At 39.8% G+C, this 26,517-nt stretch overlaps 1 protein-coding gene across 15 annotated transcripts in view; it reads right to left on the reverse strand.

Annotated features, from left to right (window-relative positions):
- MFF (mitochondrial fission factor) overlaps positions 1-26,307 on the reverse strand; it is a 35,829-nt gene extending 9,522 nt beyond the window's left edge. For 2 of the 15 annotated variants that reach the window (XM_065557995.1, XM_065557991.1), the window contains exons 1-7: positions 26,115-26,307; positions 23,306-23,352; positions 23,005-23,170; positions 19,514-19,731; positions 17,600-17,772; positions 14,856-14,944; positions 4,538-4,696 (exon numbers count right to left, since the gene is read on the reverse strand). In XM_065557995.1, coding sequence (XP_065414067.1) covers positions 4,538-4,696; positions 14,856-14,944; positions 17,600-17,772; positions 19,514-19,731; positions 23,005-23,042 — 677 coding nt within the window. In that variant the 5' untranslated portion in view covers positions 23,043-23,170; positions 23,306-23,352; positions 26,115-26,307. Of the gene's footprint in view, positions 1-1,984; positions 2,003-4,537; positions 4,697-14,855; positions 14,945-17,599; positions 17,773-19,513; positions 19,732-23,004; positions 23,171-23,305; positions 23,353-26,114 lie in introns of all 15 variants that reach the window. The other 13 variants (XM_065558003.1, XM_065557999.1, XM_008165885.3 and 10 more) reach the window with 12 other exon arrangements.
- Positions 26,308-26,517: the final 210 nt, after the last annotated feature.

Below are 26,517 nucleotides of genomic sequence, written 5' to 3' on the forward strand. Positions count from 1 at the left end.
TCAATCTGAGCTCATCTTCCTTTGTTTGGAACAGAGCACATTTTGGGGGATCCCTTAACAAAATAATTCAGTAGCGAACTCATGGATGTTGAGGAAAAAAAAATATAAGAAAGACACTGTCTTTCATTCAGACTAAGTGTGAATGTCTTGGCTTTCAGTTTGTGTTAGTGTGTGTGCACATGTGTGTGAGAGAGAGAGAGAATGAGAATGTAGTGATCATTAAAGGTTTTGGTTTGACACCCCTGGAAATCCACGTCCTCTCTTTATACACAAAAAAGTAGCAGTAGTGTCAGATTCCCTATGCTGACCCACCAATGCTGATTTACAGGCCAGAGTGCCTTAAGTCTGATCTGGAAATCTTTGGAGTGAGGTGAGGCAAGAATGATGCAAGGCCATAGGAGAACTGGAGGTGGGTTGGGTGAGAAGCTCTGCTCTGATTAATTGCTTACAGTACATCAGAGAGGAGCTGTGAACTGACAGACTACAGGCATCGGACTAAAGCTGCTCTCCCCTGGCTCCTTTCAGCACCACCAGGAGAGCCCTTAATGTGCTAATGCCTTGGCAGAGACATTAGGGGTATGTCTACACTGCAATGTCAGCCCAGGGCTAGTAGAACTTGAGTTAGCAGAACCTGGGTTTGTTAACCTAGGGCTTGAGCATCTACACTCATTTGTAACCCCAGGGTAGGAATTGTTGAATATTGGGTTCCAGCCTGTGGCTCCAGTATCTACACTTCATTATGCAGGCCCGAGTTCACCACCTGTATCCCAGACTTCCTAGCACCCTCCCAAAACGTGGCCACTCTAGCCCTTTGTTCATGGTGCAGTGTGATAAAACTTGACTGTCCACCAAACTTGACTGTCCAGAGGACAAAGAAAGTAGGCCTGTGGGATACTTTTGTGAACTTCCCGAGCACGAGTCCAGTGGGGCTGCATCTGCACTGCAAAGCAATAAGTTTTGAACCCTTGGTCCCAGCTTGACTTCGACCCTCCACTCTCATGAGGTGCTTGGTCCCTGGGTTTAAGTCCTGGGTTAGTGTAATTTGTATGTAGATGGAATGGGGGTTAGGCTTGAGTCCGAGTTCGAACTCTGGGTTTACACTGCAGTGTAGACATACCCTAAGTTTATACCACTTCCAGCCCCTTATCCCCCTGCACAGCCATGGAACTACAACTCCCCACTCTAAATATACCACCCCCCAACCTCCATAAAACCTCTTCCTATCAATCTCAGGTTTCCCCAAACACTGCCAAATTCACAAAGCCCTTCTCAACTCGTCATGCCCCACAGAACCCTATTTACTCTCCCCTCTATGATCTCATCTCAAATCCCGTATCTGAATGGTTCTGTCAGCTAATCTTAGCTTCGCTAAAAACAGTTATGCCAAATAAGGTGAGCAATTGTTTGTTTAATTCAAACATTTCAAAAGCGGCCTGTTCTGAGATGTTGAGTGAGCATGTTACATTTGTCATCTGTGGGGGACAATGGTTATTTAGCTAGACTCTAAAGGATTCAAAAGAAGCGTGTGGAAAACAGAGTAGAACTTCAAAGAAGGAGCATTTTTAAAATGTCTCCTCTGAAAACTGTTAGTAAATATTTTACCTTAAAAATTATATAGAAAATTCCATTTCCCTCTGAAAAGTTATTGGTCCAAATGTAAAGTGAAAATTAAAATTATTAGAGTGGGAAAGAGTTATTTTAATTCTGATGCAAATGCAAATCTCAGCTCTAATTTAACTATGGAGTTGCTACCAACATTTTAGGGGGTGTTATTATAAACACGGGTCAACCTAAAAGGGACACTAGTTTTAGGTCCCAAGCTTAAGTTGTACCAAAAATAAAAAAAGGTTTCTCAAAACTTAATTTAAAAAATCTGGTTGCACTGAAAATGTAAACACTCCTCTGTAGCTTTGGAAACACAAAACAGACATTACCGCAGGAGAACCAGAAAGTGAAGACTTGTTATAAAGAAAATGAAACTGACCTATTTTCATTGTCCAAGCTGAATAAAATGCAAGAGTAAACAGACAGTATAAATAGTGAGAATTAAATTATATTTTCAATTTAAATAGTCTAATAGGTTAGTAATACTAATAAAATTCTAAGAATAATTCCTTATCTACAATAGCATAAAACTACCATCAGCAATTTTACTAGACTGGGACATCAACTGGCAATATTTTGAAACAGAAAAGCAAGCCAAAACCAAACCAAAGAGTATTTCCAGTAAATAGAACAATCAAAACTTGTTCATTTAAAAAGATCTTTCAGTGACACCAAATGACAAAAGTATATAATTAATATTAAAATAAGAACAGATATGCCTTGAAATACATAGGGAACACTATGCTACATAGAGCAAAGAAAAACAGTTTGAAACATTTAAAATATATCTATTTTGTAACCATGCATGTGGATTATCCAAATTTCACATTCCCACTTTAGTCACAGAATAGTCTGGAAGATCTAAACATCTGAAAATATGTTTACTCAAGAAAGAAAAAAAAAAAAAAGACCATCCCTTTAGTCCATCAATAGTTTTATATTTGAACCCTGCCAAAATTGTAGATGGATAGTAATAGTTTGCAGTTTCCTTTAGGAATTTCCATAAAGAAATACATCAAAATCAAAATAAAATCCAGAAACAGTAAGGCTGTTCTCTGAAATTTTCAGGGAAGCTCATCAGATAATTATGAGACAGGCAAACAATATTTGAAGGTTCTATTTTTTTTCCATAAATCCAAGAGAATATGGGTGAAATCCTGCCCCATTGAAGTAAAAGGCAAACCTCTCATTAAACTCAATGGGAACAGTATTTCACCATATATTTTTAATGAGTCTTCTACATGCTATAAATCTTTAAATGTTTTTTTTTTTCTTAAGCTTGGACAGTTAACTCTGCCTTACTTGGGAGGGGCAATTTTGCAAAACTAAAACATATTACAGTTATGTTTAACCTTTTATTGATATGGATATGAAAATGTTAAGTCATTACTATCCACCAAACTGTTGGACAAGGATCAAAATCTTGGTAAAAATTATGGGTGCGGTTTTAAAAAGACCCTAAGGGAGTCATTAGGTGCCCAACTCAGTGGAATTCAATAGGAACTGGGTATCTAACTCTCTTAGGCCTCTTTGAAAATCTGTCTTTGAGCGTAAGACCAACAAGTCTGGAGTGCTTCACAATTACGTGACCTTGAGATAGATAGATAATTCTGTGTGAACATGTTGACAACTCTATTAGCTATAGGAGGGGTCAGTTTGAACACTGACCACACACTATAAGATTGGCTTGACAGTCACGATACGATCCCTTACCAAAATGAATGGGAAAGAAACAGCTTAACTTAAGCCTTGTCTACACCAGGGAATATTATAGAAACATTTCATTGGGATGCTATAATCGAGAGGGTGAGGGGCAGAGTTTTTAAGAATTCCCTGATGCAGACAATTCCAGTGCTAAAATGCTATTCCAAGAATTCCCCAGTAATTACTTCAAAGGCTTTTGGGTCAACTCCGCAGGAACTGGAAGCAAGTTATGTGTACCTCTCTAATGCAGCCCATTAAATTAACAGATGAGGTTTGATAAATTAACGTCACCATTATTAGTCTTTATAAGTGATGTTATATTGTTGGATGCGTCAATCTTACAGTACTAACAAATTAAGGATAAAGGATCAAATTCAGCGTACAATAAATGGCACAAATGGGCTAATTCTGGCCAAATAACTACCCTTTATAAACCAGCTTATCCATAAAAGTGTAATAGTATACTTCTCAATAAGACGGTCACCAAAGAATGGCAGTACTGAACAAATAGTTCTCAGAATACCATCCAGAAAGTATTTCAATAGCAATGCAGTTAATACCTATCATCTGAGCACAACATGTAGACAAAATGACAGTCATCGGTTACATAATTAACTTATTTACTATTTGGAATAACAACTGGCACAGGTTAAAGGTCTAACATTTTTTCCAAAAATATTGTTTGGAAAAATATTGGAGGTGAATTATCTTAGGTAAGTTTCCAACTTGCTCCTTCATATTAGTTCCACTGAATCATGACAACGTCAACCCAATCTTATTGATTTGTTCCAACAGCGAGTAACAGAAAGGTCAAGGATGTTGTAAGAAGCCTGCAGACTTGTGATCCATCATCATTTGGATTGCCAAAAGCTACAGAAAACATCTAACAAATTAACAATTTGCAAACAGCACATAAACTAAGCCTTCCAATCACCAGATTAGCCTTTCCTATTTTGATTTTTACATGAAGGGAAATAGAAACCAAACACACACTCTTTAAATGCTATATTTGATTGAAGTAAGATACTAGATAATGGAGCCTTTTGAAATGTGAATTTTGGACAATTAAGTTATTTATAAACAATGAAAGCAAAAGAAAGCAAAGCAAAGTAATATCATCCCATATTAATTAGTAAACAGATACCACACTCCACTAAAAAGGAGAAAACAGGGGGAAGAAAAAAAAAAAAAGCAGTAAGAGCTGGCAGAATCACTGATGGCCAATCACCTGCGATTTTCATCCAGCACATCCAAGACCTGCTGGTAAGCCCTACGAGTAGAAGACTGGATAAGCGACAAAATGCCACGAGCAGAGTAAATATTAGATCCATCTTCAGGTAACATATGAGGACGACAGACACGAGCCTGTTGTAGTGATGGTGTCACACTGTTTGTACAAGCATAGCAAATGAAGAGAAAAACACTGTTGTCAGATTTTAAATAAAGAACTTCTTCAGCCAGCCCCAGTTCCAAAGTTTAAGTGGATTCCATTTGATCTTACCCTTTGCCCACCAATACCAGGTAAACACTGTCAAAAAGAGTAGTAGATGGATTCACATTTACATTTGTTAATAATCTTAGGAACCAAATACAATTTACATTACACAAGGCTGTGATTTTGTTACAGATATAGAGGGTGTTTTTTTTCCAGAAGTCCTCAGTATTCACTGACATCAATGGGAGCAGAGTTAGGCCAACATCTGACATTTTTGAAAATCCCACCCATAATCTCTTTTGAAGTACTACTTCAAGATAATTATGTATTAATGCAACCATGACAACCTGGCATAAGTCCATCTCTTGAAGCAAAAAAAGGTCTCTTACGTTTAACAATGAAAGTGAGATTATGATAGTATTTTGATTTGATTGTGTCTGACGGTTAAAGAACCAAGGTTTAACTGTAAGAAGTTAGAATAAAACTACAAAATTCATCTACCAAAGATGACGAAGTGTATGAACTGAAATTCTGACCATTCTATCAAAGAAAAGTGAACTGCGTTTAAAATGTAAGCATTACAGGGGATTTTTTGTACATGATTTATTTTGCAAACATTTCTGCTGGACACTATTAAATTCTGATCAAACATCTTTGTGTTGTATATTTATTCCTCTTATTAACTTGCCATTAGCCATATAAGCCTTTACACCAGGATATTTATTTTTAGGAAAATAAAAACAAATTTTAATTAATAATGATATGCTTGTTTAGCCTGAATTCATTCTTGCTAAGTTGATAATTTAGTACAGTAACTCCTCACTTAAAGTCATCCTGGTTAACATTGTTTCGTTGCAGATCAATTAGGGAACATGCTCATTTTCAGTTGTGCAATGCTCCCTTCTAACGTTGTTTGGCAGCCACCTGCTTTGTCCACTGCTTGCAGGAAGAGCAGCCCGTTGCAGTTAGCTGGTGGGGGCTTGGAACCAGGGTGGACCGGCAGCCCCATCAACTCCCCGCTCCCCTAAATTCCCTGTGCTGCAGCCGCCCAGCAGGCTATCAATCGGCAGTTTAGCTATCCCTCCCCATGCTGCCATGTGCTGCTCTTGCCCTCTGCCTTGGAGCTGCTCCCAGAGACTCCTGCTTGCTGTGCAAGGAGGGAAGGAAGGGAGGGCTAATGTCAAGGTGTCCCCCTCCCCCGCCCCCGCTTACCCCTTCTCCATAGAGAGCAGGGAGGGGACACGGCTGGAGAGAGACAGAGAGAGCTTGGGGCAGCAGCTGCTGTCTCAATTTCCTGATCCACTTAAAAAGACAATGCACTTAAGAGTGGGTCAGTTTACTTAAAGGGGCGGTGTGCATCTCTCTCTCTCTCTCCCACACACAAGGTGTGTGTCTGTCTCCCCTCCCTCGTGTTCGTGCTGCCTTGTGTGAGAGGCTACATTAACAGCAATGTGTTAACCCTTCAGGGCTCAGCTGAGTGCTAGTTCATCATTTAGCAGCAAGGCATTCCCTTGGAAATACCCCACCCTCTAACTTCACCACCTCAACCACGCTTCACAATCATCATAGCTGTGAACAGTATTCAATTGTTTGTTTAAAACATATACTGTGTGTATGTCTATATAATATATAGTTTTTTGTCTGGTGAAAAAAAGTGTCCCTGAAACCTAACCCCCCCTATTTACATTAATTCGTATGGGGAAATTGGATTTGCTTAACATCGTTTCGCTTAAAGTCACATTTTTCAGGAACATAACTACAACATTAAACGAGGAGTTACTGTAATTATATTTGAAAGAGTCTGATTCACTGTACTCTTTAGAATTCTGAGATGGTTTGTAATTCAAGACGATTGCTCGTGACCAACACTGGATGTTCCTTTGAGCTTCTTTGTCTATCATTGCTGCTTTACTGCTACAATATTCTGAGTTTGAGTTCCAATCTTCCTGAGCTTTTGCCTGTGTTCTCAAGAAACTGTTATTTAAGTAAAGCTTTAACTGTGGAAATGAGTATACCTGAATCCCTCCTTTGCTGGATCAGAGATTTTCATTGTCTAGTTATTCTTGGATTGTGGAAGGTGTGTTCAGCTGATGCGGAGATTAAAACAATGGGTGGTACAAAAAACAACTGTACTGAAAAGGAGGGTCAGCATCACACTGGCCATCAGTCCATTCACAACAGTGGCACAGCCAGCTTGAGGATCAACAGGAATGCAAAAGTTGGATTTCTGACTCCCAATCCAAAGATGAAGACATAAGGAGAGATGAGATGAGGAATAACTTTTACTGCATAGTATCTCGACAGATGCGATAAGCTTAGTTCGCAACTGAAGTTTTGTCCTGAAATCATGAATTACCTTGGTGCTTGACTGACAATGGCCAACATGGTGTTTATTGGGAGATATTTTCACAAGACTTTAGAGATGTAGCACTTAGGCAAGAATTTACAGAAATAGAAACAAAGACTATAGCAAACATTTATTTTGCCATTTTATGGTTTTGGCTGTGTTCTTACTTGAAAAAAAATAAATCACCTGCACGTTCCTTTTTTCCATACTTAAGATTACTTTTGCACTGTGATTACATATTATAAATATCCAGGGTGGATAGAAATCAATGATTTAAAAAAAAAAATCAAATAAAACAGATTTTTTTTAATTTAAATCAGATTTTTTTGATAAAATGCTTTTTGAAGAAAAAACCTATCTAAAGATTGTTTTAATTAAGATACATTATAGCTCAAAGATATCTCATCATGGAATAGGGATTATAAAGTCTAATTTTATAGTATGAGACAATATATTCATGTAATGTTTAAGAAAAGTTTTGTAAATGAGTTCCAATAGTTCATGGATTAGGGACCCAATCATATGGGGTCCCAGGGGCTTCTGTATAGATTACTTAGGTTAATCTTTCTATCTACCCAGTGGGACTCAGTGCTCAGTCTAGAACACACCATCAGAGATGCTTAGTTTTGCCGTTCTCAAACTGTGGATTTGTGTCTCCAGAGATAACATGCTTGTTAACAGCAAAAATGTTTTTAAAATAAATAAAGAATATAGAGAGGTGAGAAATAACAGACTTCAACCCTATTGTCCCTCTGCAAATTTCTGTACACAGTCAATCCCTTATCAATCTCTAGAAGTGCAAAGTTTCAAAAAGTTAAATGAATAGAAGATTGTTGGAGGCGGAATAGATCTGGGCAAGGAGAAGTCGTCTTGAGATAAATGTGAGAAAGGAGGGACATGCAGTAGAAACAAAAATGAAACTGTTTGAGCAGCATATTCCAGAAGTCTTAAGATCTTTCTGAGTGTAGCCTTCATTGATTTGAGATCTACCATACCATTCTCTCACTAGCAGGAAAAACCTATAATGGCAGCAGGCCGTAAAAGACACCCAATTTGGGAATAAGAACCATTCAAGAAATATATGCTTGCTGCTGATGTTTTGAAGAAAGTCACACCAGTGAACTGGTGGAAGTCACTTAAGCACTTGGATTCAGACACTGTTGTAGTGATAATCTCACTTTTAACAGAAGTAGCTGCTTCTGCCGGTGTAGAAAGAATATTTTCTTCCGTTGGACTAATTCATTCCAAATTGAGAAATCATTTGGGACCTGAAAAAGCAAGAAAGCTTGTTTTTCTTTTCCAGATTATGAACAAACAGGAAAATGAAGGGGAAGATGATTGAGTTAGCTGCAGAAGCCATTGGTATTCACCGAAGAGATCTGAAGGAACTCAAATGTGAAATTGCAGAACTACTAACTGTAGTCTGTAACCTATCATTTAAATCAGCTTCTGTACTAGATGATTGGAGGATAGCTAATGTGATGCCAATTTTTAAAAAGGGCTCCAGAGGTGATCCCAGCAATTGCAGGTCTGTAAACCTGACTTCAGTACTGGGCAAACTGGTTGAAACTATAATAAAGAACAATATTGTCAGACATATAGATGAACATAATTTGTTGAGGAAGAGTCAACATGGTTTTAGTAAAGGGAAATCATGCTTCACCAATCTACTAGAATTCTTTGAGGGGGTCAACAAGCACGTGGACCAAGGGGATCCAGTGGATATAGTGTTCTTAGATTTTCAGAAAGCCTTTGACAAGGTCCCTTACCAAAGGCTCTTAAGCAAAGTAAGCAGTCATGGGATAAGAGGGAAGGACCTCTCATGGATTGGTAACTGATTAAAAGATAGGGAAAAAAGGGTAGGTATAAATGGTCAGTTTTCAGAATGGAGAGAGGTGAATTGTGGTGTCCCCCAGGGGTCTGTTCTGGGACCACTCCTATTCAACATATTCATAAATTATCTGGAAAAAGGGGTAAACAGTGATGTGGCAAAATTTGCAGATGATACACAATTACTAAAGATAGTTAAGACCCAGGCAGACTGCAAAGAGCTACAAAAGGATCTCTCAAAACTGGATGACTGGGCAACAAAATGGCAGATTATATTTAATGTTAATAAATGCAAAGTAATGCACATTGGAAAGCATAATCCCAACTCTACATATAAAATGATGGGGTCTAAATTAGCTGTTACCACTCAAGAAAGAGATCTTGGAGTCATTGTGGATAGTTCTCTGAAAACATCCACTCAATGTGCAGCAGCAGTCAAAAAAGCAAACAGAATGCTGGGAATAATTAAGAAAGGGATAGATAATAGGACAGAAAATATCATGTTGTCTCTATATAAATCCATGGTATGCCCACATCTTGAAAAAAGATATATTGGAACTGGAAAAGGTTCAGAAAAGGGCAACAAAAATGATTAATCTTTATGAGGAAAGATTAATAAGACTGGGACTTTTCAGCTTGGAAAAGAGATGGCTAAGGGGAGATATGATTGAGGTCTATAAAATCATGACTGGTGTAGAGAAAGTAGATAAGGAAGTGTTGTTTACTACTTCTCATAACACAAGAACTAGGGATCACCAAATGAAATTAATAGGCAGCAGGTTTAAAACAAATAAAAGGAAGCATTTCTTCACACAACACACAGTCAACCTGTGGAACTTCTTGCCAGAGGATGTTGTGAAGGCCAGGGTTCAAAAAAGAACTAGATAAATTCATGGAGGATAGGTCCATCAATGGCTATTAGCCAGGATGGGTAGGAATGGTGTCCCTAGCCTCTGTTTGCCAGAATCTGGAAATGAGCGACAGGGGAAGGATCACTTGATGATTATCTGTTCATTCCCTCTGGGGCACCTGGCAGTGGCCACTGTCAGAAGACAGGATACTGGGCTAGATAGACCTTTGGTCTGACCCAGTAGGGCAATTCTTATGTTCTTATGATAACAAATATAGAGGTTGGACAAACTACAGAATGCTTCCCTCTTCACACTCCCTCTCCCCCACCCCCCGCCCCGGTCTATAAATACTAAATACCTCAGTAATGTTATCTATATACAAAAGGTTTTGTAAAGATTTCGAGGGAACCACTGAATAGAAACATATATTGTACTTCTAGTAGACATTTTGCATTAACAGCTGTGCTGAATAAATTGAAGGTCTCACAACAAGAACTAGCTGCTTGAATTTGTATACCATCAAATTATTCTGAATTGTCTCTGAGAACGTCAATTGGCTTTACAAAGTGGGTAAATATTATCACTCAATTTAATGGAGGAAAACTGAGAACCAGAGAGATTAAGTGACTTCCACAATATCACAGAGCAAGCTAAAGTCCGAGCTGAGAATATAATCCAGAGCTACATGACTCTTAGTCCTTGATCTAATCGCTAGTCCACTGTACTACATCCAGTTCAGCGAGCCCCAAACTGGCTACAAGAAAGGATTGTTTTATAGGCTGCTTGCAAGGACAGTCTCAGAGATTATTCAAATCGTAAGATTTATTTGCTTTTGGATAGGAGCCAAACTACACAGGCAGAAAGACAATTCTTATTAAGAAAGTTTTCTCCACAAAGGCAATTTGTTAACTTATATATCCCTCTAAACTAGATAATCAGTGTAAGAGAAACCCTTCTGTTTTGGTTCTGACCAAGCTTGGGAATTATTACGCAGACACAGCTTGAAGTTTCAGGGGCAGAAAATGAATTGTATGTGAAAACAGAAGTAGTTAAGGAAAACTGAATTGAGTTAATTCCCCTTCTGTGATCTTCCCTCGGGATTCAAGGGCATACAGCTATAGTTGATTCATTTGTTAAGTCTCTGAAGGTAATTCTACACAGCAATTGAACGCTTGTGGCTAGCCTGGGTCAGCTGACTTGGGCTCGCATCGCTCGGGCTACAAGGCTAAAAATTGCTGTGTAGACATTTGGGCATGGGCTGGAGCTTAGACTCTGGGACTCTGTGCTGTGGGTCTTTTATTCCAGTGTAGATGTACCCTAAAGTATTCTATACACAAAGTCAAGCAGATAGTATGAAGTAGTATATGGAGTAAACATTTCATGTACAGCTCTCCCAAGGGAATTACATACAAGGTGCTCCTACATTTCAGTGTTTCACACTTGTCATCAGTTACTCTAACTACTGTACTATCTACAAAACCTTTTTCTGCCTTTCTTTTGTCTTTTCTATTTTTGTAATTAAACCTTCTTGGGATTTAATACTATATTGCTGCAGAGATTTCACAAAAGGCATTTTCAGGAAGCATTTTAGCAGGTTTGTAACTATAGACTGCTTAAAACATGTAAATGAAGGATGTGCATTTGGGATGAAATTGAACCAACTGGGAAATTATTGAAACAATAAACTAGTAGAGCTCAGCAACACTGTAAAATATTTAAGGTTTATGGTTGAACAGTGTTTGCAGGAAGGCCAGTTAGACAACTGTGGAAGACGTAGAGGTGTCTTACTTATTATTCAGACTTGGATCTGCCTCATGCTTCTAAAGGAGCAAATTTCCAGTAAATAGATTTAGATAATCAGGATGATTAAATAGCTTTAACACAGATTAATTAAGATGTATTAGGAGTTAAAGCATGTTCCATTTCTAAAATGTAAACTCCATCACCTCCTTCCCCCACAAGAACAGCATTTCTCAAACTATGAGGTTAGTCTCCCCGAGGAGGCACCAGCCTCTTCCAGGGAAAAGGAGAGAGTCTAGAAAAAAATAAATACTCTCCTCTGCCACATATTCTTGCTGGACCACTTGTTTTAGAATAAAAAGTCATCAATCCTTGGATTCAGTGTCAGCTGGTAATAACCAACATAAAGCTCTGTTTCCCCAGCTAAGCTGAAATGGCCAAGGAATGTCCATACGTTGAACATATTCCTCTGTTTTTTGCTTTGCAACTACACCTCTACCCCATATAACGCTATCTTCGGGAACCAAAAAATCTTACCGTGTTATAGGTGAAGCCACGTTATACTGAACTTGCTTTGATCTGCTGGAGCATGCAGCCCCAGCCACCCGGAGCGCTGCTTTACCGCGTTATATCCAAATTCGTGTTATATCGGGGTAGAGGTGTATGTTCTGAGTGGAAATTCTCCCCTCTTAACTTCTGCCTGCGCTTAAATTAAGAGAGAGTTTCCACTAATGTAAGCCCAAACATTTCTTTACCCCAGTACCTTACAGGAAGAATGAGGTGTAAAGTTTGAGAAATCCTGCAACAGAATTACAGGTAGAAGTCAGGCTCTCAGCATACTAAGAACTATTTCAAGTATTATGCATTGAATTACAGACATTCTAATTATAAGATTAGTAGTGCAGAGAGCTACATAATTAAAAATACTCTTGACTTTCATGTACTGTAATTAACAGTTAAGCTTATGTGTAGTCCTTAGTCGAGAAGGGTGACTGGAATCGTGACATCTTATTTCTTGGGACAGTATCTGATCTGTGCCACCTTAAATAATAATTGTGATTCTCTTAAATAAGCATCATATTAAATAAATGGAAGGTAATTTAGAGAACCATCATTACTGCTCAACAGTTAGTTATTGTACCAACACGTGCCTAGTCATTACCACGTCAACTGGTCCTTACAAACATTTGAGAATCTAAGTATTACTGTCACTGTTCAACTCCCATCCAACTACAAATTCTCATGACAGCCACTGCATGCAATAGGGTAACAAGGAGATAAATGACAACACATTCAGCAACATCTGTCAACTCCACTCCGACCCCACACACATACAAAATCAGGAGCAGTGCCAACTCCTTCCCTCAAATCCGGGCTGGCTCTTCGAAGAATGTTTTTATTTCTGTCACTCTCACAGCACACATACTGGAATGTCACACAACCTATCAGCCCATCTTTATTCCAAAATATTATAGCTGTTAAGAGTCAGGTATTTAATGTACTTTAAAGACAAAATCTCTCTACATTTTTATCACTGTAGGGTTTGAGAGTACAATGACTCTGCAAAGTCATTTGTTTATGTGATATTTTGGAGGAAAAGATAAAAGCCCAAGCTGCAATTTGCAAAGGAACCTAAAAGTTAGGCACTCAACTCCCATTGACTTTCAGTGGGATATGGGTGCTTAATTCCTCTTAAATTCCTTTGAAAAATCTCAGCCATAATCTGTACAGTGTTATAGCTATTTGAGGTACAACATGCTCCCAGAAAGCTTTAAAAAGCAGAATAGAAAAATCTTTAACTCTCCCCTTCCCTGTTTTAAAAATAGTTCCTAGAAGTGCATGAGAATCATCTTATGCCCTAGTTATGTAGGAATTATACCATGTTAGCAGGACTAGTTTAAGCATGGTATAAACAGTTTGTCTGGCCAGAGTGGATAGGGAATAAGATTTAAAAATACAGGGCTATGCTTCTGTCACTATGTTCTAGTCTAGAGAATATTTTTAAATGGTTTTGCTCCATATACACTAGTTATGCAAATTGTATTTACAATGGATTCTGAAGATTAATCTCCAGGTTAGATGGAGCCTTTATTGAGACACCAAAGTGGACAATGCACAATGATACTTGGCTGTCAGTCAAACCAGCATGTAAAGTTAGACCAAGAGGACAAGATAAGCAAGGGTTAAACATCCTAAGAGGCAAAATGTTTTGACAGGACTGTCTTTTTAATTAAAGGGTTTAATGTAACTTGAATTTAAGCTGCTTACTGTGGGCTCTTCTCCTGTTTGTGGAGGAAAGTGAATCAGACCCATCCAATGGCAAGAATAAAAGCCTAAAATTACTCAAATAAGCTTCTGTCAATAATTCACTATACCATGGAAACTGTGATCCTTACAGCTGAATAGAATGGAGAACTAGCACATATTTCATACAATATATAGGCTTATTATCCAAGTCACAATTGTTTAGATCCAGCAAACACATTCCTAATTCCAATTAGAACACAGGGGTGGCAATTTCAGACAGTAGCAGAAGGAATACAAGGCACAATTGCAATGATTAAAAAAAAAAAACAGCCAGCCTCTTGTGTTTTTATACCATGGTGAAAAAACTTAACTGAAGTATACTCAAAATTTAACTACTTAAATGTTCTATTAAATTTCATCAAAAGGGGATGAGATGTATATGATTACAACATTTCCACATCCACCCACACCCAATAAAAAGGGGTGTCTGCCACTCGCCCGCTTCTCAACGTGAAGATATATTGATAGATTTCAAATAAATTATATTTTTATGACGTTAGAGAAAATTACTTATGTAATTATGAGGGTGCACCAATTTCTTTGCTCTTATTCAATGGATCACACAAAAAGGTGGGGACATCTTTGACACACAATGTAAAACTCAATTTCTTGGAAGAATATCCTGAAACGTGGGAGAAAGTATTGCACACAGAATCATGATCTGATAACCTCTTTCAAGTTACAGGCAGACAACTAGAAGTCACATGGAAAAGCAGTTGAGCTAAAGTTGTGATCTGCAGCTCATGGCAAAAAACAGCAAAACCACAACTGAAAAAAGATCCTAAACTCCAAACAGAACAGGAAGATTGTATCGTAAATGAAGTCAGCCAACTGCACAAAAAACAGGGTTAAAGAGTTGATTATTCAGGAAACATATTGCAGTTCTATAATGTTCAAACTTGTGTTACTTACCTGGGATTCAGTGTTTGAAATTAGTATACCAAACATCAATGGGAAAAGCAAACAGGAGGAAAGAGAGAGAACAAAATACTAATTAAGTTGCCCTTAAGTCACTGCATCCCAGATCTCTACTCACATGGAATCGTTTCTGACCAATTGACCATTTTGGCGAACAGCGTTTTCACTCATGGAACGTTCTCTCTTCAATCTTCCCACTGAACGAACCTGCAAAAACAAAAAGAAGTGGAAGAGGGAGACAAAGAGAGGAAGAGAGATTGTTTTTCAGGAGTTTTCCTCAAGCACTGTGCTAAAGGCTGTTCACCGAATCTGCTCTCAGAACACATTCATAGCTCTCATTGATATCAAAGTGAGTACAGAAGTGCACCGGATGGCAGAATCTGGCCCTGTTTACAGTATACAGAATTGAGTTTCTAATACAGTTTATCCCAAATGACTTGGTGCTGTCCAAGACCCTTGAATAAATGGAATTTTAGAAAGACAAAGTGGGTGAGATAATATCTTTTACTGGATGAACTTCTGGTGGGGAGAGAGACGAGCTTTCAAGTAAGTTTCCCAGACCTGAAAAAGAGTTCTCCGTAATCTCGAAAGCTTGTCTCTCTCCCCACCAGAAGTTCGTCCAGTAAAAGATATTATCTCACCCACTTTGTCTATCTAAAATTCCATTTATTCAAGTGTCTTGGACAGCACCAAGTCATTTGGGATAAACTGTATTAGAAACTCAATTAAAAGATATTACCTCACCACCTTGTCTCCAACTTCTGTGGGTGAAACAGACAAACTTTTGAGCTACACAGAGCTCTTCTTCAGACCAGGGAAAGGCACTCAGTGACACAGCTAAATGCAAGGTAGAACAGATTGGTTAGCATAAGTAATTAACACATATTCTAAGGCCATGTTTCTCAACGATCAGTCAATGGGCCGGCGCTGGTCCCTGAGAGCTCCCTGGAAAGCAGCCTGTCCCTGGTATCAAACAGGTTCAGAAACACTGTTCCCAGGGACTATTCAAGATGAAGTGGCCTGTTAATACCTCTGCAGTCATAGGACACACAAAAAAAAAGGGGGGGGGGTGAAGACTAGTGGGTTACACATTGTTATAATAAGCCATTAATCCAGCATCTCTCAAGACCATGATTTTTAGTGTCTAGCGAAGTTATGAATTTAAGCTCTCAGGCTTGTCTTTTGAAGGTGTTGCGAAGGCTTCCTTTGAAGATGAGGACTGAGAGGTCAGATATGGAGTGATTGTTTTGTGAAAAGTGTTCACCTATGGATGATATGGTGTTTTTGTTTTATTTTCTGTGAGAGTTCATTTGAGAGTGTAGCAATTATCTGGTTTCACCCACACAGTTGCTATTGGGGCATTTAGTACACTGGATGAGGTACACCACATGTTGTGACAGGCATGTGTAGGACCCATGGATCTTGAAAGGTGTGTTGTGGGAGGTATTGGAATTTTAGATGAATGAGGAGGCAATCCCTTATGCCCATTACTGCTTCTATTAACCATCCACACAATTACTGTTAGAAAGGATAGTAGAAGCCCATCAAGTCTGAAACAATAAACAGTAATTCTGTGTTTTACATATGCAGTTTAACAAACATTTGGCTGCTTAGAAAATTGGAGACAGAACATATCTATTAAGTCATCTTATCCATCCCTAAGCCAGTGCTGTCTTGTTCCCTGAAACACATTTTTACAGCTTTATTAACAACATTTTACTTACTGTTGATTATATCAACAATGGAAACTGGTTTTCATGCAGATCTGATACTTTTTTAATCCCGCTATTCTCTTGCTCTCAATAATATCCTGTGGCAATAGTTACACTGGTTAATTATATACTGTGTAAAAAAGAATCCCCTTTTATCAGTTTTAAATTAAATTAGTTGTCTTTCAGTTTCATTTGTTGTCCCTTTGTGCTAGTATTATAAAGAAAGGGTAAATAGGAGCTCCTGATTTACCCTCTCTAAACTGCATTATTTTATACCTTTATCACATCATCTCTTATTTATCTGATCTAAAACAAAGTCCCAATTCCTTTTTAATCACTCCTATTATTGAAGTTTTGCATGTCTCTAATCACTTTCATTATCCTTTGCTGAACCCTTTCTATTTCTGCCATGTTCTATTTGAGATGAAGTGACTGGAATTGAAGTATTCAAGGTGATGATTTAAACAATCTTATGTCATTTGCCTTTTTGACTCCCGTATGCATTTAGCAAATATTTTAATTGAACTGGCTTTAAGGACACTTAGTTTCCTGAGTCTCAGACTTAATTTAGAACCTACTGATGCATTTTCAACACACTGACATAAAATTCTGCATTGACCTGGACACCAAGATTGTTCCTGGTGCAATTCAAACATGGCCAAGTTAAAGCATACGCATCTGGAAAATAGGGAATAAAATGAAAATACTGACAGCCATGGCTATAAAATAGACACTTACCTATTAGAGCTGGTTAGGAAATATATTTTATTTCCCACCAAATAATTGAGAAATTTTTTTTGTTTTCACTGAATTTTTAGATTTTCGGTTTTCTGATAACCTGAAAAATGTCAGTGAAAACAGAATTTTCTTGTGTAAGTTTCCCTTTAGTCAAACAAGGCATTTTGTTCTTTTATTTTTAAACCAGTTCTAACGATGGTATCTAGGTTCTATATTCACTTTAACTGCAAATGGTTAGAGGGTTATCTTATTACTAGTATGTGCACACAGTACTTTGTAAAAATATTTTTATATCTACCCATTTTATGGTAATAAACTCATCTGGATCACAATGTAGGGATCATTCACCATTCCATGTTTCTTCTTCAGTAAACTTTCACAACTAGGAAAAAGTTAAAAATAAAATACTAGCCTCTTCACTCTGAGGTGTCTGCGTTGGGGGTCTTTCTAGATCCAGAAAATCTAGTGGTCGCTCGCTAAGTGAGATAACCCGGGGAGGAGTTTTCAATGACAGAGGTTTGAATGGAGCAGACTGTATAAGGTCCAGATCTGATGGTCTGGAAAATGGAATGTCTTCACTATTACCTGCAACAACATAGTTGAGATTACTTTAATCAATATCAAGTAAACACATTAACAGGTGAAAAGTTAGTGAAAAAGTTCAAGACGACAAAGACATCCCTCACACTTCCACGAATAGATCAAATATTTGCAAGAAAATTTATGCCATAGGAACTAAGGAAATATAACATCAAAATGTAATCAACTCAGAAAACCAAACAATTATGAAAGAAAGCTGCTAGTAGTCCCGCACTTAAGGATATATTGAGATTTTTTAAAAGTATTTTCCTTAACTATATTTCTGTGCTCCAAAATATCCTTACCACAACCTGTTTTTTCTAGACCTAGCCGTTATTTGCCTCTGTATCCCCACTGAGATATATTCCTGTGAATTCTGTTGACCATGATAAGTGAGGCCACACATTCCACAACACCTGAGGAACATAACTTCAGTCACCTTTAAACCTGCTGCGTGATGATAATTATTGAGTGACTTGACCACACTCTCATCATCCAAATAACCTGTTCATACAACTCAATTTTTAGACAGTTGTTTAAAAAACCCCAAACATCTGAAAGGTTTTCCTTTGTTGCCTTGGCAAATTATATATAAAGCTAAAAATGCAGGAGGGACATTTGATACACAATTTTTTTTGGGGGGGGGGGGAGGGAGGGAGGAGGTTTAAGATAGCCATCATATACATAACACCTAACCTTAGAGAATATGATTAAGCCCACCTATCTCTCACATGGTTTTTGCTTATTACAAGCCACGGTTATAGCCCTTTGACACACTTATAGCTTTTGTTCACTGTTACCTGTGTAGCATTCTCTGGACACAAATTATGATCCTGGAAGCACCTGATTCACTGAGAGCATTCTCTAACCTGCAGAATTAGGTCTTACCAAAGCTCTCTTTGTTCAGATATAAAGATGAATAGAAGTTGGAATGTCTGAGTATTTCAAACTGTGGGACAAATGCGTACCAGCAACAAGCACAAGCTTTGAAAAGATGTAAGAACTGCAGATGTTCTTAAGCTTTATCATCATAGTATCATCAAATGCATTTTATTATATACCATAAGCTTATTATCCATAAGGCCAACTCAGCAGCAGAGACATCATCAATATGATGTTGATGCTCCTATTAATCAGAATAATTTTGCATTATATCTAATGGGCCAGACAAAGTATACTTTTAGAATATACTGCAGTTACTGTAGCTTATTCCTATTATATTAAGAGTCAGAAGTCAGTCAGTAGGTATGGGTGGGTGAAATTCTGTGGCCTGCAATGTGCACGAGGTCAGACTAGAAGATCACGATGGTCTCTTCTGGCCTTAAAGTCTATGAGTACAAAGTAAATTTTGCTGGGGTCCATTTGTAGTACTCATAATTCATGCATGAAAGACACAGTAAGAGTTTGGTGCATGTAATTATTTCAGCTTATTGTCAATATACATTCAGACATAGCACATCAAAATTATGGAACAGTGCATGTCAACATCTTGCCTTAAAAATTATCCCAATGTCTCCGATAAATAAAGCATTTTTCATATTTTAAGAAACTTTAGAGGTCATAATTGATCAGCAGCTCCTATTTGGAAGATTGGGATACATTTCATAAGTCTTTGTTTTTGAATAATATTTTTTTCCCAAAACATCACTAAATGATTTTTTTAATCCCCCAAAACAAGCTAAATTGGACATAGAGCAAATCAGCATAATGCTTTAGTTGCTACTTTTACCCTACAGCGTACACATACCTGCCACTACAATCCTCTCTGGAACCTGCATAGTTACACTGGCATTTGGAAGTCCTTCTTGGATACCTTGCTCAAGATCAGCAGTTGGTGGAGCTACCTTTAATTTTTCTGGTACCCTCATTCGCTGGCTGATCCCTTCAGTGTACTCAATTTCATACTGAATTCGATTAATTTCAGCCATCTCAGCAGCTGGAGATGGGAACACTGCCCCATTCATTCTGATGAAAGAAAACCAAAAAGCCGTGAATTATTAACGGACAGCAAAACTAAACATTAGGTGGGTTTCTTTCTCGATGCACAGTAGTGTTAAGTGGATAAATTTCTCCAATAACTGGGCAAGTGTCAGATCCCCTTGACTGAGCATACACAATATTTAGTGAGAATAACTCCAATGTAAATTCAAAGAGCAAAAGTTTCCAGCTGCAAAGGATACAGCAATGACCCATATGCTACCCAAACCCCACACTGGGGCTATGCAGGTGATCTGTTGGCTCAATGGCGACACAGGGCTGCCTGCAATTCCTTACACAACATTGATAAGGTTTCCATGCTAGCCCCCACATAGGCTAGGACAGGAAGCTACATTGAATAAGAAGTCGGGGCACAGATGTGTTTGTGCAACACCAGTATCCCAAGCAATGGGAATACAGGGGCTGTGGCTGCTATTTCAGACTATAGGATGGAACGGTGACTGCAGGCTGCTGGGTGCCGGATAAACGAAAGGGACAGGGCTGCACAGTAGCCTCGCAACATGGCCCTGAGTTGGCGGGGGAATTCACTTACACAGAACCCAGTTTTACCAAGAAGGAAGTTTCTCACCAATAAGCTGTCAAATCAGTTTCAGAAATTCAGCATTCCTACAACATGGCCCATTTGATTTATTCAGAACTTCTAGTTTAAAGACAAGTTGCACCTCTACCCCGATATAATGCGGTCCAATATGACGCGAATTCAGATATAACGCAGTAAAGCAGCACTCCAGGGGATGGGGTTGCTTTACCTCCTTATATCCAAATTCATGTTACCGCAAGCGGTTCCTCTGCGCCCGCCCGTTACTTGCTGCGGCCCTCCCCGGGGTCCCCCCCTCCCCAGCTCACCTCCACTCCGCCTCCTCCCACAAGCGTGCTGCAGCTCCGCTTCTCTCCCCTCCCTCCCAGGCTTGCCGCGCCAATCAGCTGTTTGGCGCCAAACAGCTGATTGGTGCAGCAAGCCTGGGAGGGAGGGCGGGAAACGGAGCTGCGGTGTGCTCATGGGAGGAGGTGGAGCAGAGGTGAGCTGGAGCAGGGGGGCCCCGGGGAGGGCCGCAGCAAGTAAAGGGGGGTGCAGAGGAACCGCTCCCTGCTCCAGCTCATCTCTGCCTCCTCCCCTGAGCGCACCGCTGCCACTCCGCTTCTCCCCCGCTCCAACCTTCCAGGCTTGCCGGGCCAAACAGCTGATTGGCGCGGCAAGCCTGGAAGGGAGGGAGGGAGGGAAGGAGAAGCGAAGTGGCAGTGGCACGCTTTGGGAGGAGGCTGAGGCAGAGCAGAGGTGAGCTGGGGCGGGGAGCAGTTCCTCTCCCTACCCTGATATAACGCGGCCTCACCTATAACACGGTGAGATTTTTTGGCTCCCGAGGTCCGAGTTATATTGGGATAGAGGTGTATTTTGTAAACTTACAGACTTTTTACTAATATGTATCTGATGATCTGGACAGACAAAAAATATATCTACAATATACAATCTGAGTGCTCCCGAAAGTGGAAATCCTACATCTGCAGAACAGATGCACCATGGGAAGAAGCAGTAAGAGTTTTCCCACAGAGCCAAACCAGAGTACAGTATTTCCACCCTGAGATGGAGGGCCCCCTCTAGCGGCATGAAGGGAATTCAGTCTGCTTGACCATGCTCTCTTGCCTCTGTGATGAGACTAACAGTAATGGTGTTTTTTACAATATGGATAGTACAGATCCTAGTGGCCCAAATGAGACTACTCACTTATATCACATTCTCAATTTAATAACTTTCTGAAAGGAAAAGGATATCTGAGCATTTCCATAAGCTATCAAGCACTGGAATCCAAACATAGGGACAGTTTCTCAAAAGAAAGCATCTGTAAGTCATTTGGGTACCTTTGGTTAATTTGCATATTAAACCTCATATAGAGAAGTCAGCCCATTGCTGATCTGTAATTATAGTGAAACTAAGTTATTGATATATTTACTAATAATATATAGGAGAGATGCCTTTCCGCATGTCCCATTCATACCCTACCACCAAAATTAATCTCTGAGTTTTGTATTTTGGGTGACTCAAAAAGACAGTTAGTTTCATTACACAGGAGACAGGATTAAATTATGAAGTGGAAACAAATGTAAGTGTGCCAGAGATAAGATTGACCTTGGAACCAATACAGGGATACTCAGGGTTGTGATGGGGATTCCCCAACACACTATACCCCTGGCAATTAGAAGGAATCCCACCAACCTGAAAACATATAACACAAGAACCAGTGGTCAGGTCACCCAATGAAATTAATAGGGAGTAGATTTAAAACAAATAAAAGGAAATACTTCTTCACACAATGCATAGTCAACCTGTGGAACTCATTGCCAGGGGATGTTGTGAAGGCCAAACTATAACTGGATTCAATAAAAGAATTAGATAAGTTCATGGAGGATAGGTCCATCAGTGGCTATTAGCCAAGATGGTCAGTGATGCAATCCCATGCTCTAGGTGTCCCTAACCCTCTCACTGCCAGGTACTGGGACTGGACGACATGGGATGGCTCACTTGATGATTGCCCTGTTCTGTTCATTCCCTTTGTAGCATCTGGCATTGGCCACTGTCAGCAGACAGGATACTGGGCTAGCTGGACCACTGGTCTGACCCAGTATGGCCATTCTTATGTTTATGTCTTATATGTTTATATTTAAAACCTCACATCAGCAATCAGGGAAGGAAAAACACCCTGGTTTATGCAAGCTTGCAAAAAAATTACATTTCTTTTCCTTCATTGGGCTGAGAACCATGCAGAGTTAGGCTGTCTGTATTAACTCCTGCAGGTTGTACAGCTCCAATAGAAGGAACTGACAGAACCCAAAAATCAGGAGCAGAAGTGAGTCCATCTCTCATTGACAGGCGCTCACCAGTTGCTCAAGCAGCTCTGCCACACTTAAATGCATAGACTTTAGCCTCTCCCTCCACCCCACCCTTTTGGTCTCAGAGCAGATTTACCCTTCCTGCTACAATAAAGTAGCCTCATGTATTGTGGCCAAAGTACATACTGTCTTCTGAGATTTCCACACCCCAAAAGGCCATCTACAGTTCAGGCAGTAGAAGCAGTAAAGCACTTCAAGATCTTTTTGAGCTGAGAGTCCCTATGCAAATAAAAGTATTTAATTTTAACAAGAATTTAAAAATACCAAGAGTATTCTATGGCAACAGTCTGGTTAAATGGCCACAATCTATTAAGTGTTACATGTACCAGATGAGTTCTATAAGATTTCACTAACCTCCCTAGAGGTGATTCACTGCTTGTTCTTTTGTTCATTTTGAAATATTTGCCCAGCTATAATTTTGTAATCAAATATCACTACACTGCAGCACAGTTTACTTTACAACACAGTAAAGTTTGGATCTGTTTTTGTACATAAGACAGCATGACAACTGCTCTTCCAGCTGTAAAAAAATAAATAAAGAACAGCATTAGAAGAGTCAACTTCATAAATATTTAGAATCTAAATATCAGTTTCATAATGCGAGTCTGGCAGTACTTGCCAAGTATCTACAAATACAATACTTCAATATGCTCACATGCGTCTTAAGATTCAGATGTAATTTCTGGAGAATTCATTGATTTTCTAAATGGCAGAAAGGAAAAACAGTGAGATTTCAGCTGCTGAATCCTTACACTACTGAAGCTTACTAATTAAACTAGAGATGTATGTGTATGGGGGAAAAGAAGAGGAGGTCCATAATAAAAGATGTTGCTCGATATTAGAAAGCAGAATAGTTAGCACAGAGACCTAAGGCTGAGATCCTGCAACCTGCTCCATAGTAGGCAGATTCCTGCACCTATGCAAAACATTGGGTATGTCTACACTGCATTTAAGAGTGAGCCTCCCAGCCCGGGTAGACAAACCTGTGATAGCATGCTAAAAATAGCTGCATGCCCCTGGGTCTAAGCTTGGATGGCTAAACTGAGTCTCCACTGGTGCTACAATGTCCACACCGTTATTTTTGAGCATGCTAGTGTGAGTCACACTAACCCAAGTCTTTTTAGGGGGCTTGTTTTCAGGTGCAATGTAGACAGCCTTAGTGACCCCAATGGCAGTGCACTTGTACAGAGCAGTTTGCAGGATTGAGGCTTAAGTCAGAAGATGTAGATGCCCATTCCACTCCTGATTTAGTGTGTGACCTTTGACCTATCCATGCCTCAGTTTCCTGTGTAAAATAGCGACAATATTTAAACCAACTTTGTAAGCCATATTAGATCTTAAAATAATAACAAAAAGTTCATTACCATCAAGAGATCTCAAACTGAAAGCACAAATTAGAAAAGTAAAATTCTTAGCTCTTTTATGGTAAATGAAAAGCAGAACTGTCATTATGGAAAAATCTGAGTGGTTGAACAGTATTCAAAGTCAACAGGGAAAAGGACGTTTTAAGATGACATTTACAGAACTCAGTGGTTGTAAAGGTGGGGGAGGAATGAAAGCTGGAGAAAGATAAATAATCGCAAATAGAAACATGACTAATTATACAGAATCATGGAGAAGGGATAGAGGAGGCCAATGAGAGAGTGCACACAGGAGTGTAAATGGGAACGCAGGAGAGCTATTTTGAATAGGATTTGGAGATGAACATGAATCAAGTAGATCAAGGAGACAATACAATATGACACAGACTTCTTGGAGCCAGAAAGTAGCATGCATATCCCATTCTGGATCTCCTGAAAAGGACTGTCATTGTAACGGCAGTTTGTGATTAAGGAGTGTATATGGATGTGTATATACAAAGTTAAACAAAGGATGAATTTGGATACCATGATATGGCAATCGCCAGACACAGACAAGAGAGATGAGGGAGAGAAAAAGTTTGTCATAAACGACATGACAGTTTTGGGCTTTGGAAGCAAAGTTAAGAGGATGTGTTATGGGACACAGAGGATTGCTTAACTGTCAGCGCATCAGTCACTGAAGCATTTAGAATTAGAAGCTATGACGTAACAAAGCACTATCAGGGTGATTGGAGGGGGATCACAGAATATCAGGGTTGAAAGGGACCTTAGGAGGTCATCTAGTCTAACCCCCTGCTCAAAGCCGGACCAAACCCCAGACAGATTTTTGCCCCAAATCCCTAAATTAACAGAGCTACATGTCATCTGCACACAAGGGATAAATACTCAAATGCATTCATCATGATACATGTGTCAGACCTATTTATGCACATCACCTCTTCACATCATATACATGGAAGGAATGAAAAAATGTTAGCGAGGCTTTGGGTTCCTATAATATTTAACGAATGCAAGAGAGCGAATGCCACTCTGCCAGCAGCAGCTCTGAAGCTGCAATGCATAGCGAAGATCCCAATTGGGGCAAAGAGGTAGCTTTACAAGCAAACATCTTTATTTTTCTAGTAGAAGATAAGTATTGTAAAATTAGCACAAATTAGAAAAAAGGCTGTAGTTTGATAAGCTGCTACTTTGAAATATCCAGGTTGGCACTGAGAGGCAACACTTCAAATAATGCTGCTAACAGAGTGACAATTACTAAAGTTAAAACAGAGTAAAATGGAAATTCACTGGGCCTGAGTCTGAGCGAATACTGGTATCACAGCACTGTTTTCTGCTGAATGTGTCCTGATTTACAGGGGCATAAATGAGAGGGAAAAAACAGGCCCAGCAGGTTAGAGTATTACATAATCCTAACCATTCAGGTCTCATAACTATTTAAGATGACATTTAAAACTATTTTGTTGATAGAGGGTTCTCCACAATGTAGATATACCCTTAATGTTTAGGATCTTTCAAAATGTGAAGTCAGGGGCATCCAGCCCCAGAGGGGGCTACCGAAAGCAGCACCCCCTATTAAGCTCATATATTTAAATTAAAATAGTGTGGGCAGAGAAAATGGAAACACGTTGGGGGGGGGGGGTAGGGCATGAGAAAAAGAAAATAGGCCAGCTGGGGGTATAAAAGATAATAGCCAGGCAAAGAGAAAGTGAGAGTGGCAGAGAAACTGGGATGGGCATTAAGAAGATGGGGGAGGGCAAAGCTGGCTAGGCAGTGAATGTGGGTGGGCACAGCTGGGGGGGTTGTAACAGGCCAGGGAACAACAAATGGGGGATGGGCATAACAGAGGGCTAGAGCAGGCGGGGGGTAAGGCTGGGGGGGCCTGTAGTGGGAGGGGCTAGAGCAGGCGTGGGTAAAGCTCGGGGAGCTGTAGCTAGGAGGGGCTACAGCAGGCGGGGGGGGCTACAGCAGGCGAGGGTACGTCCGTGGACCCTATAGTTGGGGTTGGGGGCAGAGTAGGGGGTGTATTGCTGGGGGGGACAGTTAGGATCTTCCGACCCTGGCTGCGGGGGTCTGGCGGAGCAGGCCCCAGCGTTACCGACTCACCCAGAGGCCGGCGGGAAGCCGTCTGGCAGGCCCCTCTCGCGCTCCAGACACTCAAGGGCTCTCTCTCAGTGATAAGGAAGCGCAATGCAGCCCGGGCCGCTTAGACGGAAAAACGGACTGAATTGTCCCCATCGAACCGCCGTAGCCGCCACTGAGCAGGTAGCCGTGTAATGTCACGTGACCTAAGAAGGGCGGAAGTGACTCTCTGGCCTTTCAACTGAGAGCGAGCCATGGGGAAGCCATATTTACTGTGGTCAGACAGATCGTGAGCGCTGTGCGCCTTTGTGATGCTATTGCCGTAATTGCCGCCACAGGCCCCTAGCTACCTATACAGTGCTGGTCAGTGGCGCTGACGGTGTAGTGTGTTAGGTGATAATCCTGAGTGAATGCCCCTAATGTCTAT

This window comes from Chrysemys picta, chromosome 9 (genome assembly GCF_011386835.1).
Source record: "Chrysemys picta bellii isolate R12L10 chromosome 9, ASM1138683v2, whole genome shotgun sequence".
Lineage (NCBI taxonomy): Eukaryota > Metazoa > Chordata > Testudines > Emydidae > Chrysemys > Chrysemys picta.